A 23030-nucleotide genomic window follows, 5' to 3' on the forward strand; every position below is an offset into this window, starting at 1 on the left:
CCCGACACATTTGGGGCACAGCGTGCCCAAGTTAGTGTAAAAGAGGTGCATTGGAGACCACCACAGACTGACTGGCAGGTATACCCAGTACTCCATCATCATCATCATCATCATCAGCCTGGTTGCGCCCACTGCAGGGCAAAGGCCTCTCCCATGCTTCTCCAACAACCCGGGTCATGTACTAATTGTGGCCATGCCGTGCCTGCGAACTTCTTAATCTCATCCGCCCACCTAACTTTCTGCCGCCCCCTGCTACGCTTCCCTTCCCTTGGGATCCAGTCCGTAACCCTTAATGACCATCGGTTATCTTCCCTCCTCATTACATGTCCTGCCCATGCCCATTTCTTTTTCTTGATTTCAACTAAGATGTCATTAACTCGCGTTTGTTCCCTCACCCAATCTGCTCTTTTCTTATCCCTTAACGTTACACCTATCATTCTTCTTTCCATAGCTCATTGTGTCGTCCTCAATTTGAGTAGAACCCTTTTCGTAAGCCTCCAGGCTTCTGCCCCGTAGGTCAGTACTGGTAAGACACAGCTATTATATACTTTTCTCTTGAGGGATAATGGCAACCTGCTGTTCATGATTTGGGAATGCCTGCCAAACGTACCCCAGCCCATTCTTATTCTTCTGATTATTTCCGTCTCATGATCCGGATCCGCCGTCACTACCTGCCCTAAGTAGATGTATTCCCTTACGAATTCCAGTGCCTCGCTGCCTATTGTAAGTTGCTGTTCTCTCCCGAGACTGTTAAGCATTACTTTAGTTTTCTGCAGATTAATTTTTAGACCCACTCTTCTGCTTTGCCTCTCCAGGTCAGTGAGCATGCATTGCAATTGGTCCCCTGAGTTACTAAGCAAGGCAATATCATCAGCGAATCGCAAGTTACTAAGGTATTCTCCATTAACTTTTATCCCCAATTCTTCCCAATCCAGGTCTCTGAATACCTAAGTTGACACCAAAGCATTTCTTCGAACAGTGGTACCTACCCAGTCCCAGCTGTACTGTGACCTGTGTGTACTGTGTGTACTGTGAAAGTGGATAACAAAACAATTCGCTTTCACAAAGAAACGATCCCACGTCACCGCGTAATGTGAAGATGTGGGATCATTCCCCACCTGCAGCAAGTTGTTTTTTCATCTACTCTCAATTCCATCAATTTATAATTTCTTTATTTCAATTAGTAAGTACAAGTGATTTCCCCTGTGTTGTCCTTGGTGTCTTTGTTTGTTGGCTTCTTAATATGAATAATAAAAATTGGGCCCCTCGGTTAACTCCCTTTCTTCTCGTTCATTACATAAAGAAGGTCTCGAATCCGGCAACACTGATGCCTTCAGGTAACACGTGTGGCTTTATTGACCATGTCATGGCATGACGGACCATGACATGGTCCGTCATGCCATGTCCGTCAGCGACTGTGCATATGATGCCATGACGAAGCTGGAGTGACGATGCAACAACCATGATGGTATTACGATGAGCACATACCTGGGGTGCGATTGGAGGTCACTGTTCGAAATGTGCGTTCAGTTTGTGTTCAGTTTCCAGGGTGTCTACCAAGTTGACATTTACAAATTCCCTGAGTTTTCCAGGTATTCCCTGAGTGCCATTGCAAGTTTCCCTGAGTGATGCAGAACTGTTTCATGTCAAGACGGGCTGAAACCATATCGCCTGATGCTGTCACTCTCTAGTAAGCACATGAAAAAAATGTAAAAAAGTGACTTAATCCCTTTTGAATACTAAGGGGTAGTGTTTATGTTATTCAAGAAGAGAATAGAAAAAATAAAGTGTCTGAAAAAATTTGCAAATGGAGTTGGACAAAAAGGATATGCATATAGAAGCAAATATTTTTGAATATAAGCTATTTCTATCAACTGATAGCAAGCTCAGTGGTGTGAGGCCCGAACTCTGTCACAATTGAGATTCTCTCGCAACAGCTCGTAAGTCAACATCGACTGTCCCGACATACTCTCAGCCCGCGCACGACGCTTGAGTGTTGTGTTTCACTGCTTTAAAGAGTTTATTTTGGTTTGGATGAAGGACACCTGCATCTCGGCATCAGCCAAAACTTTATTTTTTGAGCTCAAGCTCCTTCAAGACGTCGGCAGCAAGCTTCCTTTCCCGTTTATTCCTCAATGCGTAGGTCATTTCTGTTCTTGTCCTTCTTCCGCCAATCGTTCGCCCCAAGGACCATTTGAAGCATCTTGGTCAGTTTCACAGTGCACAACTGATTTTTTGAACTCCCTAGGGGCCTCGAAAACGTTCGAAAAATCGGCCAGTTGGAAAAAAATTAAAAAATGCGTGTCATTTACAGCCCATGGGGGCTCAAACCGCCACAAGCACGTTCGAAAACGCTCTGAATGCTGTAAAGAACGGCGGGTTGCACAACAAGATTGTCACCTTGCCACCCGATTACGACAAGGGGTGCAAGACGCGCACCTCCCGCTCTCCGCCGCAGCAGCTGCGAGGCGTTCAAAGAAGCGACCTTTGCGCTGGAATCCGCCGCCTTCCTCCAGCCCGCTTCGACATTGTGACAAGACGAGTTTGGTGTGTGGACAATGATTCCAGAGTTCCTCAACGCGGCGCTGATCTGACACGCCTGAAGAAGCTACCGCGGGAACGTCTTATTTTTGCGCTCTCACGGTTCAGCATGTTGCAAAACAACGAGCGTCCCTCGAGCGGCGTCGATTTTCCGGAACGGCACCACCTTCAACGCCGTCGCTTGGGCTTCGGAATGTGTGTGCCTTTGTGTCTGAAAACTGGTCTTCAGAGCAGCTGCGAGTTGGTGGTGTGTAAACGAACAGCCGCCGCGTCGTAGGACCAGCGGATCGAGTGTATAAAAACTGTGGTTGTGCGATTGTTGGACACACTTCTCTTGAGCAGTCATGTTAGACTGGTTCACTTCTCTCATGCAGTCCTGTTGGACTAATACTATTTTTCTCAAACAGTCATGTTAGACTGAGTTAATTTTCTGTAAATAAACCCCTTTTTCCTCGTTCTCGATGAGAAGCAGTTCTTCACTTCATCAACGATCTCAGCGTAAATAAGTTGGACGACGGCATGGGCCAGCTACCTTCGAATTCATGCCGTACTCCAATCTTGGCAAAGGACCACGGACGAAGGGATTGAGCCCCCAATCCTGACAATGCCTGTCGGCACACGTATTAGGCATATCGGTGCTCGTACTGTGACAGGAAATACCGGGTGCACGCGTGTATAATTAAGGAGTAAATACTGTTCCGTGGCAATAGCCCCTTCCCACGCTTGTTATGCTTCGCTGCAATACTTGTGCGTACGCTTCACCAAGTAACATTTCTGTACAGCGGCGAAGCTGACTTTCAGGAACCGGCATTATGCAACGCACTGTGTTTTCAGAGTTCCTAAACCAATCGCGAGGACCACAAATGCGGAGTCCGTGTCATTGCTGACAGCAGCTAATTCTTTCAATAAAAAACTCGGCACCCAACGGCAAGAAGCTTCATAGTGAACGTCGAAGCAGGAGGCCTAGCGTTGCCGCAATGGTGGCAACGGCTACCAGCGGATCTGCGTGCGAGTGTGCCGGTTCGAGGTGGTGAAGTAACCACAACGGCAGCGGTGGTGCCTTTGATTGTTGCCGTTTCGGACCTGCGGTCACGGCAAAACGTCCGGAAATTCGGACGGCGAAGAGTTCTTGCGTCGGAAATTTCACACGTTCTCATACGTTGACTCTATGGGGTACGTGGAGGTGTTGCGAAGCCGTCCAAATTATCGGGAATCCGGAAAGTCAGTCGTTGACTGTACACTGACTTCTCCAGCCGACGACAGGGCGTCAAAGACGATTCATTACGATTCCTGTCTGTTACTCGAGCGAGCATTACCGCGACCTTTGACCCTTTCAATAAAATTTCCGCTAATTTTCCCTGATAGAGGCCCGAATTTCCCGAATTTTCTCTGACTTTTTCCAGACTGCTCAAAATCCCTGAGAATTCTCGGTTTTCCCAGTTGGTATACACCCTGGTTTCGCCTCACGCGATTGGCTTAGGCCACGCCGAGTCGTTAGCCACGGGGCGCCCTTAGTGACCCAAGCTCGTAGACAACTTGTGCTATTGGGTTGGTGTAAGAGGTGCAATGACTGCATGATAAGAGTCTGATGACGATGATGGAATGTCACTATTGCAACAACCATGACAGTATCACGACCACATACCTAGTGGCCCAATTTATTAGAGAACTTGGGTTTGGTGTAAGAGGCTAGATAGATATACTCAATGTGCCTGAAGTAGGCAAAGAATGTTAATCACATGAACAGAGCATCAGAGCCAGGAAAAGCTGTTGCCACTTTTGGCCTACCTTGGGTACGGTGGATATAACACGACGACACTTCACAGTCCTCATACATACTGCAGCCCTTCATAAATATTACAGTAATAAATTACTTAAAAAAGCAGTACAATGCAAGTGTTTCATTTTTATTTCTTCAATCAACAGTGCTTTGCAAGAACAAAGATGACTGGCACTCTAAAACATTCAATAAATTAAGGTTCACTTTGCACAGCAGTTCAGTAAAAGCAGTAGTCCGTTTCAAAGCCCTCATCAATGCAAACATGGAGATCTGCTGCCTTTCTTAGTTCAACACAAGTTGTTCCACTTGCAAAAGGGCAATTGCATTTTGGCTCTGAAGAAATACCACAACAATCTTACACGCCCAGTACATACAGAAAGGAATCTTTAGCAGCCACATGGTTGTGCCATTATGATAGCCTTCTGCAAACGCACCATTCTTCTTATTCCAGCTCTACTCTCTTTTTACACTGATTCAAGGAATGGAAAACAAGCATGAGAAAGCACCTATCCCTGAGGTGGTGCTCTTGAATGATCACTTGTGGTGATACTCACTGGAAGCATCAGCATACACAGGTAATAGCATCCTAGGCTCTGTGCCGAGAATACTGTCACTCAAAGGTGCCGTGTTTGGCACTAGTTGTGCAAAATCTCGCATAGGTGAATGTATAGTCCCAAAAGTGACCATTTAAGAAAGCAGCCCCTGGTGTCTTTCGGTCTACCCTTTCCGCAATACAAATGATGTGTACAACAGAGCCTTTATACAAGAGATGTCCCTTACTAGAAAGTCAACTGCACTGAAAGTTCCCTTTGGTTAAACTGATTATAAGTGCTTAGAATACACCATTGAATCAATCTTGGCAATGCTGCAAGGCTGGTAGCTGTCTAATTGTCTCATGTAAACAGGTGACAAGTACATAGGTAGGTTAGCAGATTTTCAGCATGTTGTCGGTGCTGCAATCTTGAAGGCCATGCTCAAAAGCCACAGAAGTTCTCAATGGTCTAGGTTCTGCATAATTTCCAGCAAACCTTAAGACAGTTTTGATACGAATACTTACAAAAAAAGATAAGAAAAAGAATGAAATTTCTTTTTCTGTGATGCATCCACTTCGGCTTCAGTCAACAAATTGCTAGTGGAAGTAGCGCTATATAATAGACTATATGAAAGTAAACTTAGTACACAGTCTGACATTTCATTGGTCTTAAAAAGAATTTCCTGATTGGATGGTGTTGGAGTTTCCTGCCACTCAGGATTACGATTGGTGTGGTTACAAGCACTGCGTCGATGGCCAGTCGCAAAAGGCATTTACAAAACAAAACGTGTAGATATGGACCCAGAAGAGCTAAAATTAAAAACACTGCAAAGAACCAACAAAAGCATCATGCAGAACTGCCATGGCAGATGTATCCCACAGAAACCAAGAATGAATTTAATTACTGCAATCAGCCAGTGTCCACAGAAACGTGCATAAGGCCTGCTTTTTATGTCATAAGCTGCAGAAAATGCCTTCAGTTAGCAGCTATAGTGGCTGCAATGAAGTTTAAACTTAACTAAAAATCTGATTCAACTATCTTTTGAACAATGACTACAAATCTGAAGCTATTACAAGTCTAAATGGCATCACTGCCTGTTCTCCACAGTCTTTGGCATGGCAAATGTGGTTCGACACACCGTAAATTGTGCAGGCAGACAACTTTTAAAGGAGGACGGAAGTGGTTTTCCTGAAACACACTTTTCAGCCAATGAGTGTGTGCAGCTTGTTGGTATTCAAGGTGCGTATGCAGTTTTAAAAATTGTTTGTACATCTGCCAACATTCAACCCATAATTCTTGAATTAGTGATCAGTGTCGCTCCTTCTCCACCACTATGCTGAAAAGCACAACTTCTGATCTTTCTTTAAGGCTGTCACTCTGTGAAAGAAGCATTCTATCTTTCAGCGTACTTAAAAGTTTAAGGCAGGTACTTCCACTGATGCCAAAAAGCGAAATGCGTATCTGTTTCTGCCTGGCCCATGCCTTTCTAAGCAGGTTTGCATTGCACTGCCCAAGCCACTTACAGTGCTCACAGATCAAAATACATCAATTTAGTGCAATCTAATATGCATACTTTCATTACCAGTGTCTGCAGTTCCTGCGATGTCGGCGTAATTTCTAATCGTACACTTGGATCAGAGTTCGTGTCACCTTTAACAATTCATTATGACAAGACGTGGTACTATTAAAAAATTAGATTAAGAGATTTTACGTGCCAAAATCACAATATGATTATGAGGCATGCCATAGTGGTGGATTCCGGAATAATTTGTGCCACCTGGTTTCTTTAATGTGCACCTAAATCTAAGCACACGGGTGTTTTTGCATTTCGTCCCCATGGCTGGAATTCGATCCCGCAACCTCGTGCTTAGCAACCCAACACCAGAGCCACTAAGCAACCACAGCAGGTGGACATGGTACTACCGAGTGATTGCATGTATAGAGAGTTCTACGCAGTTTCCCTGTCACATTTCATTTTGTGAGCATAGTATAACCAATATCCTGGCCCAGTCACCATGAAATATACTACTTTCGACAGCCGGAATACACGCAAGCTTGAGACATTCATTGCTTGTATTAAAACTAGTATGTATTAATCCGATAGAAAAGCGGGTATCACATGTAGACAGAACTTGTAAACGTGACCTGGCAGCACTGTGGAGAAGATGACACCAGAAATTTCAAAAGCAGGCTTCTTCACTCAGCTATATAGGTACAATTATGATCATAGTTCTCATGCTGGACTTTCTTGTTCTACATCTTACAAAATACAAAGGAACATTAAGGTATCTGTACAGCACAAAAAGCAGACAGAAGTGGTTCAGTTTTTCTTATTACTTTGCATAAAATCCATAATAATAGAATTAGCCAACGATTATAATACTCCCTAATGCAAAATCTGAACACAACCAACGATCATAATTCTCCCTAATGCGAGATTTGAATTCAGCTGTAAACATGCTTTCATTTCGCTATATATTGGCTGGCGCGGGACACGTTGCAAACGGAACGAAGTGTGGTGCGACTGCCTCACTAATCGTGAGATCGCAAGAGGCAGTGCGTGGGCGCGATTCACAGCAGCTGCGGCAGACAGACTTCCGTTCATGCAGCGCTTTGTTTCCATACATGGTATCGGTGGACGCGCTTGTCGCATGCCTTATCAACGGCGTCACCGGTAAACAGATGACGCGCGCTACTCTGGTGCCACCTCGTAGCGGTCGTCGCCGCAGAACACATCTTGCATGTGACTATGCTTTTCTTCTCACACTTTTGCCATACCCTTCTCTGCGTTTCATCTCATGGTTATGCTGCACCCTCCTTTTCAGCCTTCCTCCTTGGGCTCTCTTTGCTATCGCCGCCTTTCATCTCCCACTAAGCTCCGCATTTGCTCCTTCATCCTTTGCTGTGTTCGTTTGCTCGGTTATGCCGAGGCTCAATGCAGCAAAAAGCGCCTAAGAGCTGTTCTCTAAAATTAAATAGAAAAATAATGTGCCAGTGAACCTGGTTTACAGCGCTGCTGAATGCTACATGTAAGTACAGTAGAACACCGTTTAGATTCTTAGGGGGACTATGAGAAAAGTGATCCAGGAAAACATAACATCTGGTAATGCTGTGGCAGCACTACAGATGAGGCAAACAGCTATCACCACACACAACTTTATTTGAAGCCAGCAAACAATTGAAAGCCTACTATATAAATCTCACTATCGCTGCCTAGCAGTTAGATTGAATGTTAAAGACTTTATATGAGCATTCGTAGCCATGAATCACACAAAATGAAGCTTGCAATTTTTATGTTGCATTTGTGTCAAATGCTCGATAATAACGGCCACTTTTTCAGTTTCAACGTAGCCGTGCGTGTCTCAGTAATTGTACAAGGTATCAAAAGCCACAACAGTGGCAGTTAACATAAGCCCTGCCGACGATGTCAGTGGTGGGCCATTGTAGTTTTTGGACGCAACAACCAGGAAGGGAAACATAAAATGCAAATACACACCATGCTAAAAAAGCTAATACACACCATGCTGTGGGAACTAAACAGGACCTGCGCTTCAGGGCGTAAAAGCTGGGCAAACACAACAAACAGGAAACTATCAACAAGGTTCTCTTGTATATTGAAAGGCAGCATACTATGGCTTTCGCTGCAAAGATGTTTGTTTTTGGAACTGCAGACAGCCAAGCACTGCCATGTAACTTTCAGCATTCCGTGCAGTAGCGTAGCCACCATTTCTGGGGATGCCTGCAGCCTGCACCAACCTGATTTCTTTTTGTTTGGTGTTACAGGGACTATGAAAATTCCAGGAAATGTTCTAGCACTGGAGCAACTCTCCACTTCACCCTGCCCACCTTCCTGACCTCTGCTACACACCCTGACATCATGGCTATACACCAAAAGCATAAGTCACCCCAAACATCCAATCCTCTCTTTCCTCTCTCCGTCGGCGCAAGAATCCCGAATCTAATGCCACGGACAACACAACCCATGTTCTTTTGACCTCAGGCATTGCGATCTTTTTTCAGTATACATGTAGCACTATGATGAGCGAGCAAAATGTTTTGAGGGGTGCTAAAAGAAAATATTAAGTCGAGCTAGATAAAAAAATTAGGCTTCTGTAGTAATGAACTGATCACTCATAGCAAGAACAGTGCTTTTGTAAACGAGAAAATGGAAAAAAATGGAAAGTTAGAGTGGCACCATCTACTTTGGACCACAATACCTCATGTGAAATCAGCACTGGCTCATTTAGAGAGAGCAACAGAGAAGGAGGTCATGTGGGTATTATGTCAACTCATCTGTTTTGGCACAGGCGATTCAGATGGACCTCTTTAGAAATGCGTGCGCACTGTCAGCAGCAGCCGCAAGGCAGTAGGGGAAATCAGAGCGGTGGCCACCATGCCCACTGATGACTGGCGCGTTCGGTTTGCTTGCAGTGTCCTAGCCACGTGTGGCCCTGTGCCCCCTTTTCCAACAATGCCTTGTGCCTAACTGTCAGCAGTGCGGCGGGCACTAACGGTACTTGTGCATTTCTGGAAAGGTTCATTGAGGAGCAACAGTGGGACCTTTGGTAGCGATTTCAAACACACCAAGGTCACGTATTGGCACAAAAAAAGACTGTGATAGACTTCTAGACGAATAATCCGTTGATGTAACTCCACTTAATATTTTCCTTTAGTGTCCCTTTAAATATTCAAATTTTTAACATGGCTTGGGCAAGGAATCTCCATGGAGAAGTACCCTCGTTGCAGCTCCAGCAACAGCCCTTGTTTCACCACTGTTATCACTTTAATAAGATTTGAGCTTTCAGTGAACTTCTGTTTTGCTTGCTATCATTTTTAATAGCCAGATGCCCACAGGGCACCAGGAACGTCACACCAGTCCATTTCTGGAACAGCGGCAGTAGAGCCCCGCCCCCCTCCCCTTTCCCCAAAAATGCGTGATCGACTTCACTCGGACCGCTGCTCGACAACGATTCCCGGACAGGCGAGGTCTGTCTTGGAAGGGTACACAACACGCAGGTTTCCGTCCTTGTCCACTACTTTGACCTTCTCCAACTGAAGCCTATGTGTAGTGGCGCCACTGTCGCCAGTACTTCCTGCCTCTGAGAGAGTCTCCTCGTTGCCTAGGCCGAGCTGGAGGCTTTCGGCTAACAAGGCGTCCATCACTTTCTTGCAGAACGGAAGGTTGTTGCCGGTCACTTCCGCAAAGATGTCCTGCGTCTGCTCACAGATCTGGTTGGGAGAAAACACCATACGTCAGCTAAGGCACGACAGTCATTACATTAACTGCATCATGGAGGGAAATTACAGACCAACTACAACAAAATTTCACTTTGGCTAAATGGGTCATATAATTGAGTGATATGTATTGTGACTGCTGTGAGTGCAAGTCATCTTCCTCATCTGTGCATACTCATCACCTCATGAGGCTGAAGCAACCTTTGAACTAACTGCTGTGTCACAATACCACCGGAAAAACTTTGGCAAAGCTGCAGGATGCAGTACAATGGATAGGTGGGCTAGTTGGTATTACTTATTTTATACTTATATTTATACTTATACTTTATACTTATTTTACTTATATTTATGCTACAAGACTAGAGTGACAAAACCATTAAATAATAGACTACAGGCGAAACTGTAGGTTTTCATGTAGGCTTCCATCATGAAACCTAAAGCAAAACTCGCATTATCCAGTTTGTTTCTGCATTTCTTCGAGAACTTTCGAGGTTGTTTCACTTCTGATACTTTGTGATACTTTGCTTCGCAGATAGAGAAGAGTAAGAGGAGTTTAATGGCCGGTTGTTGCTAAACAATTTGGTTAGTTATGAGTACTCAAAAATACCAAACAGTTGCTTTTCAAATAAGTGTATCATATTCAATTTGTATTTGAAATTTCCGATATTCACCCACCCATAGTAATAATTTATTAGCAGTCTTTAGATGGCACCTAATAAGATTACGTGTGCACCTAGTACATCCACACGATGCATCACATCAAATTTGAATTGTACAAATCTGCAGGATGACTGCTCTATATTTAGGACGGCTGAAAGTTGGGCATTTTGGGTTATTATTAATTTTTTTAGCACAAAGAAACACATGACACGAGAGAAAGCACTAAGGACAAAGTGCGTTTTTTCTCGTGGTGTGCGTTTCTTTGCACTAAAAACTATTAATGTGCAATACCAACTAGCCCACCAGTTTGCTTTGTTGCACTTTGGTTTATGTTCATTGTTAAAAAGCAGTGCGACTTTGAACATGGACAGACAGAAGACAGCTTTGTACAGCGCTCGTCTTTGCATTTATTCTGTCAGCGAGTGTCTGAAGTTCTGTTTGAAGATGCGAAAAGCAATTTCCTGCATGACTGGGAGCTGTTTGGAAGAAGTGTGTTCGATGTAAAAAAAAAAAAGATAGATAAATTATAGGGACTACTGAGAGGAATTACTTTTTTTAACATATGCCATCAATCCTTGTTGTACAAAAATTGCAAAAATCTGAGAACTTCCAGAAAAACTGAAGCAGCAAGTCTGCAATTCTACCTGTGCACTAAAAGCAGCAGCTATCCCAATTTCATAAACATCCTGTGTAAGAGCATCTAAGGTATACATCAACGTCCGATTTCTCCAACTCCATGAGACTGTGAAAACGTATGAAAAATCGGGCAGTACCAAAAAATGAATGCATGCCTTTAAATGTCTGCAAGGGCTCAAATCGCCACAGCGATTTCTGAAATAGCTTTTGTGGCCTAACAGTACCATTATTAGGGGTCTCGGTGCTCGTGCTGCGACAGAAGACTGCAGGAGCGCCCGTAATTAAGGAACACATTTTATGTTCCATGACAATGCTTCTTCGCTCTCTTAGTATGCTTCACTGCAATACTTTGTATATGCAAGACCGCATAACACCACTGTATTGTGGCGATGCTTACTTTTGAGAGCCAGCATTATGCAATGTTTTAGACCTTTGCCATGCTTTCCGTGATTCGATGCCATCGACGAGGATTCCGAAGGCGAAGTCGGTGCCATTGCAGACAGCGGCGAATCCTTTAAATAAAAGATATGGCATCGAACAGCAGAAAGCTTGACAGCCAACGTCCAAACAGCTAGGCCTAACTTGCACGGCTGCCTGCGGATCAGTGTGCAAGAGTTCGAAGCTGCGAGATCCTAAAAATGGCAGTGATGGTGGCGTCAAGGAGGTTTTTTAAAAAAAATTGCTGGAGTGGCAGCCCTGGCAGTTTCTTATCAGCACAGGTGAAGCTAGAGTTTGCCTATACTACTTTGAAAGAGGGCTGTGACAGCTGAAATCTGCTTACAGCTCACATCATTTTGGCGAGCTATTGCAAATGCTAGACTAACTTGAAAATAAAAGCTGGAAGTTTTTGCGTAATATGTTGCATGATCCACCATAAGATTTGAAAAGACATTTAGGCTTCCTTCTAAAACCAGTGACAGAAAGAAAGACGTCGAATTATATCTGCATGGCTAAATTAACCATCCTAAATAGCATGGAGTGGGAGGAAAATGCTTCGTATATTCCCCACTATTTGCCGACATTTTTTTCGTGCCTATGGTAAGACAGCAACGGTCCGGCTTCACTTTTAAGAGCAGCTCTACTCCAGCAATTTTTTTAAAACCTCCTTGGGTGGCTTCAGTTAATGCCGTTTTTGACATGCAGTCATGGCAAAAAGTCGGAAAGATCGGATGGCAAAGGGTTTCAGCATCTGAAATTTCAGACGTCCTTTATACATTGGCTCTATGGAGTACATGGCAGTGCCACGAAGATGTCCGAATTATCAGGCATGTCCAAAAAATTGGGCATCTAAAAAACCAGTCCCTGACTGTAGATACCGCTACTGTATATTGTGAGTAAGAGTTTTGTAGGAATAGTATAAAGAAGGCAAGCAGTATTTTATTTAAACTATAAATTAACATTGCAAATTCGTTCACTTTAATGCTTTTTAGATGAAGATCACACAACTCCTAGATCTGTGTCCACTGTGGAGCTAAACATGTGTCTTCAGCATCCCCCCCCCCTTCCAATTTTGATTTTGGTAGATTTTCGTAAATATGGAGTCGGGAAAAGAAAAATATGCACCTAGCACTCATTAAGATTTCACATATTATCTTGTATGTAACAAACTTCAACCAGTCAAGCAGTAGCCCAGGCATAGCGTTTTCAGATTTCACAGCTACTAGAACAGGAAGGGCAAAGGCTATATCTTCTTTCTAAGGTAAGCAAAGCAAGGTAAGCTATGGAAAACAAGTCAGTGAGGTAAACACGTCGACATACCCTCGTTCCGTCGCTGTTTGTCATTGGTGGGAAGGAGATGACCAACTTCGATTCATCTCTCAGGAAAGGGTACAGGGCCTTGTCCTTGAGCAGGTACAAGTACCTGGAAACAACATTAACTTTGTTTAGCATGAACCATCTCCAACTTGTCCAACAGTAAAAAATAAGCAAGGAGTGTAAGCATAACTAATATGACACCACGTACCAGTGCCTCCACAAACAACCCAAACATGCTTTTATGAGTGCCCCATTATAACACACTTTGCCTACATTATCCATTTTAAAGCCCAGGGCTAAATAGAAATGGTTAAGATAATGGCCTAAACAGCTCTTAAAGGGACACTAACAACCAACAATAAATCAGTTGAGCTTGTTCAAGCGGTCTTTCCAAACCCTATTTAGAATAATATTTTGGGGAAAGGTTGGTTGATTACGTTACAAAATGGAGGCCAAACTTTTCATTTTTTATTTATTTTGCATGAAGACCTCAGCTCTGGTACATCAGTGTGACATCACTAATTTAAAAGCATTTTTTTGCGTTTTGGCTGTCTTGGTACAGGAAAATATTCTTGAAAAGTGCTAGGTCAAGTCTTTGATCCCTTTATAATTCAATGCAGTCCTTCACTGATGTACAATTACCTAGACTTAACACTGTCAAAGCCTGTGATGCAACGATGAGCTGGTGCATAAATGTCTGGGTCTTGTTGTTACACTTCATTCTTGCAGCTTTTCCAGTTTATCATGCCTTATGCCACGAGTAACCATTTCACTACTGAAGAAGTGTAGTTTTCTAATGCAAACTTAAAACTCAGTGTTCTTCTTCAGAAGTGCCATTCATAATAATTGCTTGTCTTGGAATTATCACTATATGCAATGCTTGATCGGAGTTACACCAATTCCAGACGAGTTCAAATAAGTGACCTGCATATGATTCTAATTGCTTATGAGTCCATGATACATAATATGCTATGCCAAATTCACATGACTCCTGGCGAGTCTGATTCTGTGTATCCAAAAGCAGCCTGAGAGGGTGAACACGTGCTTCCATGAGCCTGAATAATTCAGTGATTTCTTGAGTGCGAGTGAGCCTAAGTATGTGTGCATGAGCTCCGAATCGGAATAAGCATGCACCACTCCAATATACAAGGGTTCGAGCACAAATGGGCTCGGCAAGGTTAGATTTGTGATGAGTGCAAGTACGAGTGAGCCACCAAGCTGGGTGCGATTCTGGCATGTCTCAGTGAGCTCGTAACTAAAGGTACATATTTTGTGTGGGTGCGAGTTTCCTTTCATATTGCCGACATAATCCCGTGATTCACACTCTACTTTAAAGGGGCCCTGAACCACGTTTTATCGAAGTGGAGAAAGGCACTTGAAGTGAAACTGGGCTATTTCAGAAATACTTTGCCGCAAAAAGTACTTCAATGCGTTCAGCAGAAGCGGAGTTATTGGCAATCAAACATGGCCTCTGCTGTGCTCCCCTTCCTTCTTCAATGCCTTACACTGCGAAGGCTACGGCGCGGTGGGGTGTGCACACGACACTCAGCCTTCTGAATGTCACCATGGTGCGCAGTTTCGAATTTCACTTTGTATGTTAACATAGAGTCCATGACTTCCACCTTTGTACCTACAACTCGCTAAACATAAGCCAGACACATTTGTCCTCAGTGAACTGCAGTGTGCTCGGTCAGCTGAGTCGTGGCGGCACCCAACGCCGGGCACGGTATCTATGCCATGTAGCCGTGCGCACCTTGATGTCAGCTATCGGCCAATAGCAGCCGTTTAAGGGAATTTTTTATTTATTTTATTTTGTTACAGTATACCGCGGTCACGAAGGACCAAGCAGGCAGAATATTTTTTTTAATACAATTGCACAGTTTTGTGGCACGAACGAAGCCGCACGGCACACAAAGTGGATAATACAAAGCAAACATATTAGTGCAACTAGAACCATTGAAAGACACTGGTGGAACCTGCCCATGCAAAATAATACAGTTCATAGGAGGGTGCAAAATAATACAGCTGAGTTGAATACAATACATATAACAATGATGAAATAGAGCGTCCGATGACGAAATAAAGCGTCCAGAAGAGAGTGAGGACAGGGCTTTCTGTTGATAAGAGAGCGTTTGAGAGAAAGGTGCCTTCGCAATCCGCTTGCAAGTTCCACGCACCGCATATTACAGCAAAACTTGGCTGAGATGTTCACAGTAGCGTATGCTACCGGCAGGCTGTTGTTTTATCAAGCTTGAGGGGTGGTTCAGGGCCCCTTTAAAGGGTTAAGATGCAGGTAGAGATTCACCGCTATGTGCACTCACTTGTATATTCCCGGATAGGTGCTTCGCTTCTTCTCCTTGCGCAGGGCATCTGCTTCCTCTGTCATTTGCCGATACAGCTCTTTGCCGCTCACCTCCTGCTTTCTTCCCAGTGGTATAAGCTGTCACAACACACAATGAGTGACACATTACTGAACATCTGTAACTCCGCATTTGTGTGCCGTCTCATTTGTAACAAGACATGAAAAAGCTGAAGTTGCAGAGGCATACACTTTGCATAGTTAGACTGTAGATTTTGAACCACTTGCAGCCAGCGCATTAGAGTAAGACAGAACTAGATGAAGGACAGTTTGATATAGTGTTTCAGTGAGTGGAGATACTAGTACAGATTTATAGTTCCACTTGGCTTCTTGCAAATAGAAATCGTCACCCATATATTTTCAACATTCAACTGCTCACTGTCAAAACAAAATTTCATTCTGTCCTGTTCAGTTCGATAGCAAAGTGGGTACTGAATTGTTACTACTGCAGTGTTCTCTTACCCCAAGCACAAAATTGTAAGACCAGTATAGCATACATTAAAACCTATCACTGACCAAAAATGCAACGCATGAAGTTACAGTGCTGCAACCATGGTCACAATGGTACGAGACACACTAAAAAACAATGCATGAAAACAAGCTTTAGCACTCCAATTTTTGACAGGCCATTTCAAAAACTTCATTGCCAGGGGCACAGGCTTCAAACAGCTGTCTATCAACGTTTGCCAAGGATAGATACTGTTGGAATACTATGCTGAAGTAATATGTAATTATGTGCAAGAGTGTTTTCAAACCAGAAGCTCAAAAAAGTAAAGTGTAATGCCGCAATGGAGTACAAATAATGCAAAGCTAACATTCAGGATGGCTCACCTTTAGCTTGTCTGGCTCGATGGCATCGTAGTAGACATTCCCAGTTATTTTCGTAAGGTCGTGAGTAGCTATCGTAGCCTCGGATCGCTTCACACAAATGGTATCGTGTAATTTGTTCTGGAAAGTTGGAAAACACAAAAGAAAATAAAGATAAGCCTAAGGGCATTGAAGTTGCACCTTAACTTTTCTCAACATGTAACTGACCAAATGCATTTTCGATATTTCACTCCTTTATGTAAAAACAAAAAAATACATGACATCTGGCTTGTCCACCCATGCAAATCTCATGAACGCTGGTATTTAATTAGACGCACTCCTCAAAATCTCAACCAAACCTGAACCACATATGGAACCTTGGCTTCGATGTCAAAGAATTCAAAAGAATCACCCAAAAGTACCCAGTAATAATTTATAGGACCAAAACTTGCACGACGACTGAGAAAGTTGATATTCAGCACTGCACAATGAGTGATGGTCAAGGGAATTATGGGGGTCATGTTAAAGAGGGTGTTGAAACACCTTTTCTAGAAACTGGGCATGACACCGTAATGAATGCGATGCCACAAACGTGTTCCCGAAGAAATTTCTTAGAAGGACCAAATATCAACAGAGATTTACAGGATGCAATGTTCACTTGCTCCGGTTATCCTTCAACTTATTGGTTCCTCTCAGCTGGGTTGGCGCTGATAGCACTGCTCTGCATACCACTTCATTTGTCCCTTTTCTTTCTGCGGTGCACTTATGCTAATATTTGGAGGCTGACATTTGACTAAGGCACTCAAGGCAACAAAGGAACAACAACAGGGCAAGTGGGATGCGTTAACAACTGTTGCTTCACTGTTTCCTGGAAAATTTGGAAGTGTGTACTCAATGACTGGCAACTACGGGTTGTCGCACTTCATGTAACTCATTGCTGACATTGCCTAAGGTGGAAGAAAAGCAAGGACTTATAAAGCCACAGGAAAGAGTAAGCAGTTATTGTAAGCTGCAGAATAATATACTGACTCACGTGCCTACGGATCAGAAACACTTTCTTATCATGTTAAGTGATTCAGTGTCCCTTTAATAGACAGGAATTGATCAGAGGAAATGCAGGTAACTGATAGCTTAGGAAGGGGAGTTGGGAATGTCGTGTAATAGAGCAAATAACCAGCGAATTACAACAACAACAAAATGAGTGCAGAGGGTAAGCAAACATGGAACAGAGTGGCAGATTATATGACGCAACAAGATAAGAAAATTTGCAGGTATGCAGTAGCATCGGCTGATGCAAGGCAGGGTTGATTGGCAATCACTGGGAGGACAACCATCACTGATGACAATAGTAGAAAAATTACTCCTAGTTGCAGTGGACGCAAAAATATAGATTAATAACAGAACAATGTTACAGAAAGCTCACTTGATTCATCTGTAAATGTGAGTCTTACATTACATTCGCCTGGTAGCATTCAAGTGCTCTAGAGGACTCTTGTGGGTCGGTTTGCTTTCAGGTGGTCGAAATTAAGTGCTCAGAACACATTTACCTGGTTCATTCAGAGCACCACACTCATTTCGTCATGCTCAGAGGTGCTCCTACCTTCGAGCTGGTAGCGCGACTTGGATATGACAGAATATTCCAATCGTGCGACTCCTTCGATTACTCTGGGAGTAGCTTAAGATTTGCATCAGGCATGATTACTCCGGATCCAATGCGGAGAGGCTTCGATATAAGTGCAGAAACATGTCTTAGTGAGGTAGGGACGAGTTAAATGTACCAATAATGGGAGCTTGCTAAAGCAGTATATTACCTGGAGGGCAAGAAACTTGCGAAGTCGGTTGTCTCGGTCGAGATAGACGTTCCGGATGATGCAGCAGACGATGTAAGGCCTCACTTCCTGCACAGCGTCAGTGACTATCACCGTGGGGCTCTGGGAACTCAGTTGGAGAACTTCGAAGGCATTCTGGACCTGAAAGCACCAGCAGACCAAACAGCAAGTGAGACAGAAGAAAGTCATTGTCGTTCAGCATACGTAGTGTGCAACATTTAAAGACAAGGAAAGGAATACAGACACTGTCTTACACTGAATCATGCATTACTAACTCTCAGCCCTGCTAAACTGCTGCGCTATTGTGGTATTCAACCTTTAAAAATAAATGGCTAACTTTTCTTTCAATATTACTTGTACTTCCCGACTACAAGGATGGTGCAGTAAAGGTCCTCTGATTAGATAACTTTTTGCAGCCACTTTCAGTGACCCTAAATGAGGCCATTTGCTGCATGTTATTAGACTGGAAAAGATTAGGAGAGAGGATCAACGGAAAATATCTCCACAACTTTCGGTTTTCAGATGACACAGTCCTGTTTAGCAAGGTGAGGGATGAATTTCAACAAATGATTGAGGTCCTTAGCAAGGAAAGTGTAAGAGTATGGATGAAGATTAATACGCAGTAGACAAAGGTAATGTTCGATAGCCTGCCAAAAGAACATTAATTCATGATCAGCAGTCAGCCTCTAGAATTTGTGCATGGGAGGTATCCTGTAAGTGTCTACCTAGTGGGCGTGTCCATTTCGTCTGCTACTGGAGTACTGATGGGCTGGGTGCACCTGCCTCCTCACACGTACCCTAGCCCAGCCAGTTGGAACTTCAGCAGTAGACAAAATGGACATGTCCACTAGGTGGACATCTACAGAACACCTCCCCAGGAGTTCATTTGTCTAGGTCAATTACCCACAGAGGACCATGATCAGAAGGAAATTTACAGAATAAGAATAAGTTGGAGCGCACAGGCAGGCATTACCAAATCATGATCAGGACACCATCATTGTTGAAAAATTTGCACGATCATTGCATTCTACCGGTACTAACATGTGGCACAGAAACTTGCCAAGATTAACAAAGAAGCTTGGGGACAAGTTAACAACCATGCAAAGAGCGATGGATCAAAAAAAGAAAATGTTAAGTATAATGTTAAGAGATGAAGACATGAATGGTGTGGATCAGAGAGCAAATGGGATGGCCAATATTGCAGTTGATGTTAACTCATTCGCTGCTAAAGCCGGCGAATCACTGAGCTGCTGATTTTAGGATTTCCTGAAGCTGTTGATAGACGGCAGCACTTATCACCTTATCTGAAGAAGTTTGGATATATTACCGATAGGTAGCAGTACTGAGCTGTGTCATTTGAATGCACTTTTCTATGTTTTCGTTTCTTTTGTGATGTCTGGCGATAGAAGGAATGGTGGCGTCTAGTGGACGGCGTGCTCTCTCCGATCGTGAGACATTGGATATCCTCTTTGATAGCGACAGCAATGAGCAGCCTCAAGGAAATGCCAGGTGTATAAAGCTAAAGGAGAAAAAAATGTGAAGCCACTGGGAGTGCAAAAAGTGCAGTGCTGCTCTTCACATGCCTGAGTGCTTCAAGATGTTTCGCACAGTGAAACGCCTGTGACTTGAAAAAACTTCACAGAGTAAAGTGTGAATATTTCTCAAATGTCAAGGAATGTATTTTGATAAGTTTCCAGCAAATATTTTGCTTAGGCACTCATGACACACAGAAAGGTGAGCATGTGGGATGCATGCGCACTTTTGGTGAAAAAACATTCGTGGTACGGATGGCCTGCATGCATGCGCGGCGGACAGCAGCGAATGGGTTAAGAGAAAAAAAATGGAGCTGGGCAGGTCATGTAATGTGCAAGGCAGATGACCGGTGAACCATTAGAGTAACAGAATGGGTGCCACGGGAAGCGAAGTGCAGTCGAGAATGGCAGAACTAGGTGGGGTGATGAAATTAGGAAATTTGCATGTGCAACTTGGAATCAGTTAGCGCAAGACAGTGGTAATTGGAGATTGCTCTGAGAGGCTTTTTCCTGCAGTGGACATAAAAATAAGCTGATTACGATCTCTTAATGCATGCCATGCTCACAGTACCAGTTGGTCACTGTTAAGAATTATTAACGTATTCCAATACCCGTGAGTTCAGCAAGCCAAGCCTGTAAACCTAATCGAGTTACAAACATGCTTGAGCGTACCTGTGGCAATATAAAAAATAAAACAAGCAAACAATACGCCGCAAAATTAGGAGGTGTGTTGCAGGTTCTGGATAGCTTAGCACACTCCTTCTGCAATCAGCTACTATATTTTGTGTAAAGCCAGGTATCAAATTTCAACACATCCAGTCAATGGTCACAAGTACCCACTGCTGCCAATCCAGAAGTATGCAGCAAGACTTTACCTACTAGCACCGTAATTCAGAACTGAAATGTACTAGCGCTGCACCACACGAACTTTCGAAGCAGCCGAAGCAACACGCGTTTGCACAAGAGCGTCACTGCTATCAAGAATAACGTGACACTGAACGCACCTCCTGGACGTCGACGGGCGCACTGGTTCCTTTCTTCTTTCCTTTCTTGGACGCACCGGACTTGTCCTGTCCCGTGCCTTTCGACTCTCGCGGACAGTGGCTTTTGACGTATTCTAGGACTTGCTTGTAGTGACACTGTTCGACCAACTTCTTCAGGCGCTTGTCACTCAGCGGATTATCCTTCAGGAGGAGCTCCTTAAGCTTGCCTATGTCTCCAATTTCGCCTGGAACCTGCTTCACAGAGTTGCTAGCGAGATCGAACAATTTGAGCGACGGCAGGGTGTTGGATAGCTTGCCCGGCAACGTTTCTATGCGGTTGCTGTTGGCTATAAGCTCGGACAGTTGTTCGAACCGGGTCTCCCCAGAAAGAAATGAGGGAAATTCCTCAAGCTGATTCCTGGAAAAGTTTAACACGATGAGGCGCGTCAGCTTGGCAAACTCGTCGGGGAACGTCGTGAGCCGGTTGTTGCTCACATTGAAGCTTTGCAGTTCTCCGAGGTTGGACAGCTCGACAGGTAGTTCCTCGAGAAAGTTGCTTGAGACGTCGAGGAACTTCAGCTTGCGGAGTTTGCCCAAATCGGGAGGTAACTTCGAAAGCTGGTTCGCATTCAGCGCAAGTCGGGTGAGGTTGACAAGACGAGCGATGCCATCGGGCATCGCCGTCAGACACGTATGGCTAACCTCTAAAAAATTGAGGTGAAAAAGAGTGTACACGGAGACGTCGAAAGAGTCCTCTTCGATCTTTTTCGATATTTCCGCGCCGCTTAGCACAAGCTCGCATCGTTTTTCTATTCGAGCGTGGTCAACTTCTTGCCACGCGGGCGCCATTTTTGGGGTGATGTGCGGTGACAACCGGCGAGAAGTGAGCTTTTAATGGCGTCAGTTTCGCATTCCGCGACTACTGCGACGCCTGGCGCATGGATGTCGGGGATCATGCGGATCAAGCATTGGGTGCGTTAAGTTAGCGCGCTCCGAACTCTAAAGGAGCACGGTCGAGTGCCCTCGAGTGCGACGCCTTCGGAGCTTAACTTGACGGCCATTTTCGCAGACTGATTTCGGGTGCACCATACAGTTTCTAAAAATACTAATATGAAACTCTATGGGGTGCACGAACGGGGTCTGGCGAATGTTATGTTGCTTCCGCATCCGCTATTGCACTTCGCGCGCTTTTCGAAAATGGCCCCGCCGACCGTACTCATGCAGTTCTTGTTAGACGATGAAGAGGTAGAAGAACTTGACGCGCGGCGTGCCTTCTTTTTCCTGTTCTGAAGTTTCATAAAGCACGTAAGGCTACAGCGCTAAGCTAACACACTTAACAAACCAAGGTCCAAACGCTCAAAACATGTTCTTTCAACGTTTACGATGCCGTCGCTTTCTCTTCGGGGCTTCGACACCACACCGCGACACAAACATCGTCCCAGTCGCTGGCCCAGCGCGCTATCGCCACTTCGAGCAACATAACAAAGGCAGATAGCTTTGCGTTGCACTGTCCCACTGCAGAATTGCGCTTTGAGCGAAACCAAAACTGGGAGTGCGATTGTTCTCTGCGCCCAGCTCAAGCTGCAGCTGACGGCTGCCACCTTAAAGCTAAAGGCCCTATACACTTTCTTCTTTTTTTTTATGCCGCGTGACCACGATACCGCATACGTAGAGGATCGTTGCGGCGTCTCACCTGCTAGACTCGGAATTATCCGTGCGCGACCCATTCTCTATATTTGCCCATGCTATCTCGCACTGCTGGGTTTATTCGCAGTAGATAAAGCGGCTTCGGTAGGCTTTCTCCTATAATAACTGCCATAATCGAATCTTGGATTTTTTGTTTCTTTTTACTGGAACGTAGAGCGCTTGACGCCGTGTAAACCGTGTGCATTCATGCTCTACCCATAGAGAAATAAATTCAACGTTGAAATTTCTGTATGCTCTACCGCCGGCGGCTCGCTATTTGCAGACTGCTTGGCCGGTGTCGTGAGCTTGCTGGCGGGCAGTTCTGACGCCAGCATGTTCCAGGCGACAGTTTCACAGAAGGGGCCTTGCTAGGGTGGCGACCATGTTAAATGGAATTATCTCTGTTGCTGGCGCATGATATTAAAATCTGTTCGTTCAAGATTCGGCGATAGCAGTGCGTATCAGAGAAAGCCTGCGAAAGCCGCCTTCGCCGTGGTCCATTTTAGTCTGTCCGCGACTGTAAAACTAGCATTGACTATGGCAGAACAGTCAAGAAAGAAATTTCCAATATTTTTTGGTTTTATTTCTTTTTTTGTATACAACACTGAAACGCCATGAAACATTTTTACAAGCGCATCCACATCTCAGAGGTGTGCGACGACCTTAAGTTTGAAATCTCGCTTTCCCAAGAAAA

General features: G+C 44.3%; 1 protein-coding gene across 1 annotated transcript; it reads right to left on the minus strand.

Moving 5' to 3' along the window:
- Positions 1–4164: 4164 nt before the first annotated feature.
- LOC139056270 (leucine-rich repeat-containing protein 47-like) lies at positions 4165–21572 on the minus strand. The gene is made up of 6 exons (XM_070534357.1): positions 20672–21572; positions 18118–18276; positions 16331–16447; positions 15462–15580; positions 13144–13246; positions 4165–10083 (listed from the first exon to the last, which is right to left on the minus strand). The coding sequence occupies exons 1-6, from the start codon at positions 21497–21499 to the stop codon at positions 9799–9801; spliced, it is 1611 nt and encodes a 536-aa protein (XP_070390458.1). The 5' UTR covers positions 21500–21572; the 3' UTR covers positions 4165–9798.
- Positions 21573–23030: the final 1458 nt, after the last annotated feature.

This window comes from Dermacentor albipictus, chromosome 2 (assembly GCF_038994185.2).
Source record: "Dermacentor albipictus isolate Rhodes 1998 colony chromosome 2, USDA_Dalb.pri_finalv2, whole genome shotgun sequence".
Classification (NCBI taxonomy): Eukaryota; Metazoa; Arthropoda; class Arachnida; order Ixodida; family Ixodidae; genus Dermacentor; species Dermacentor albipictus.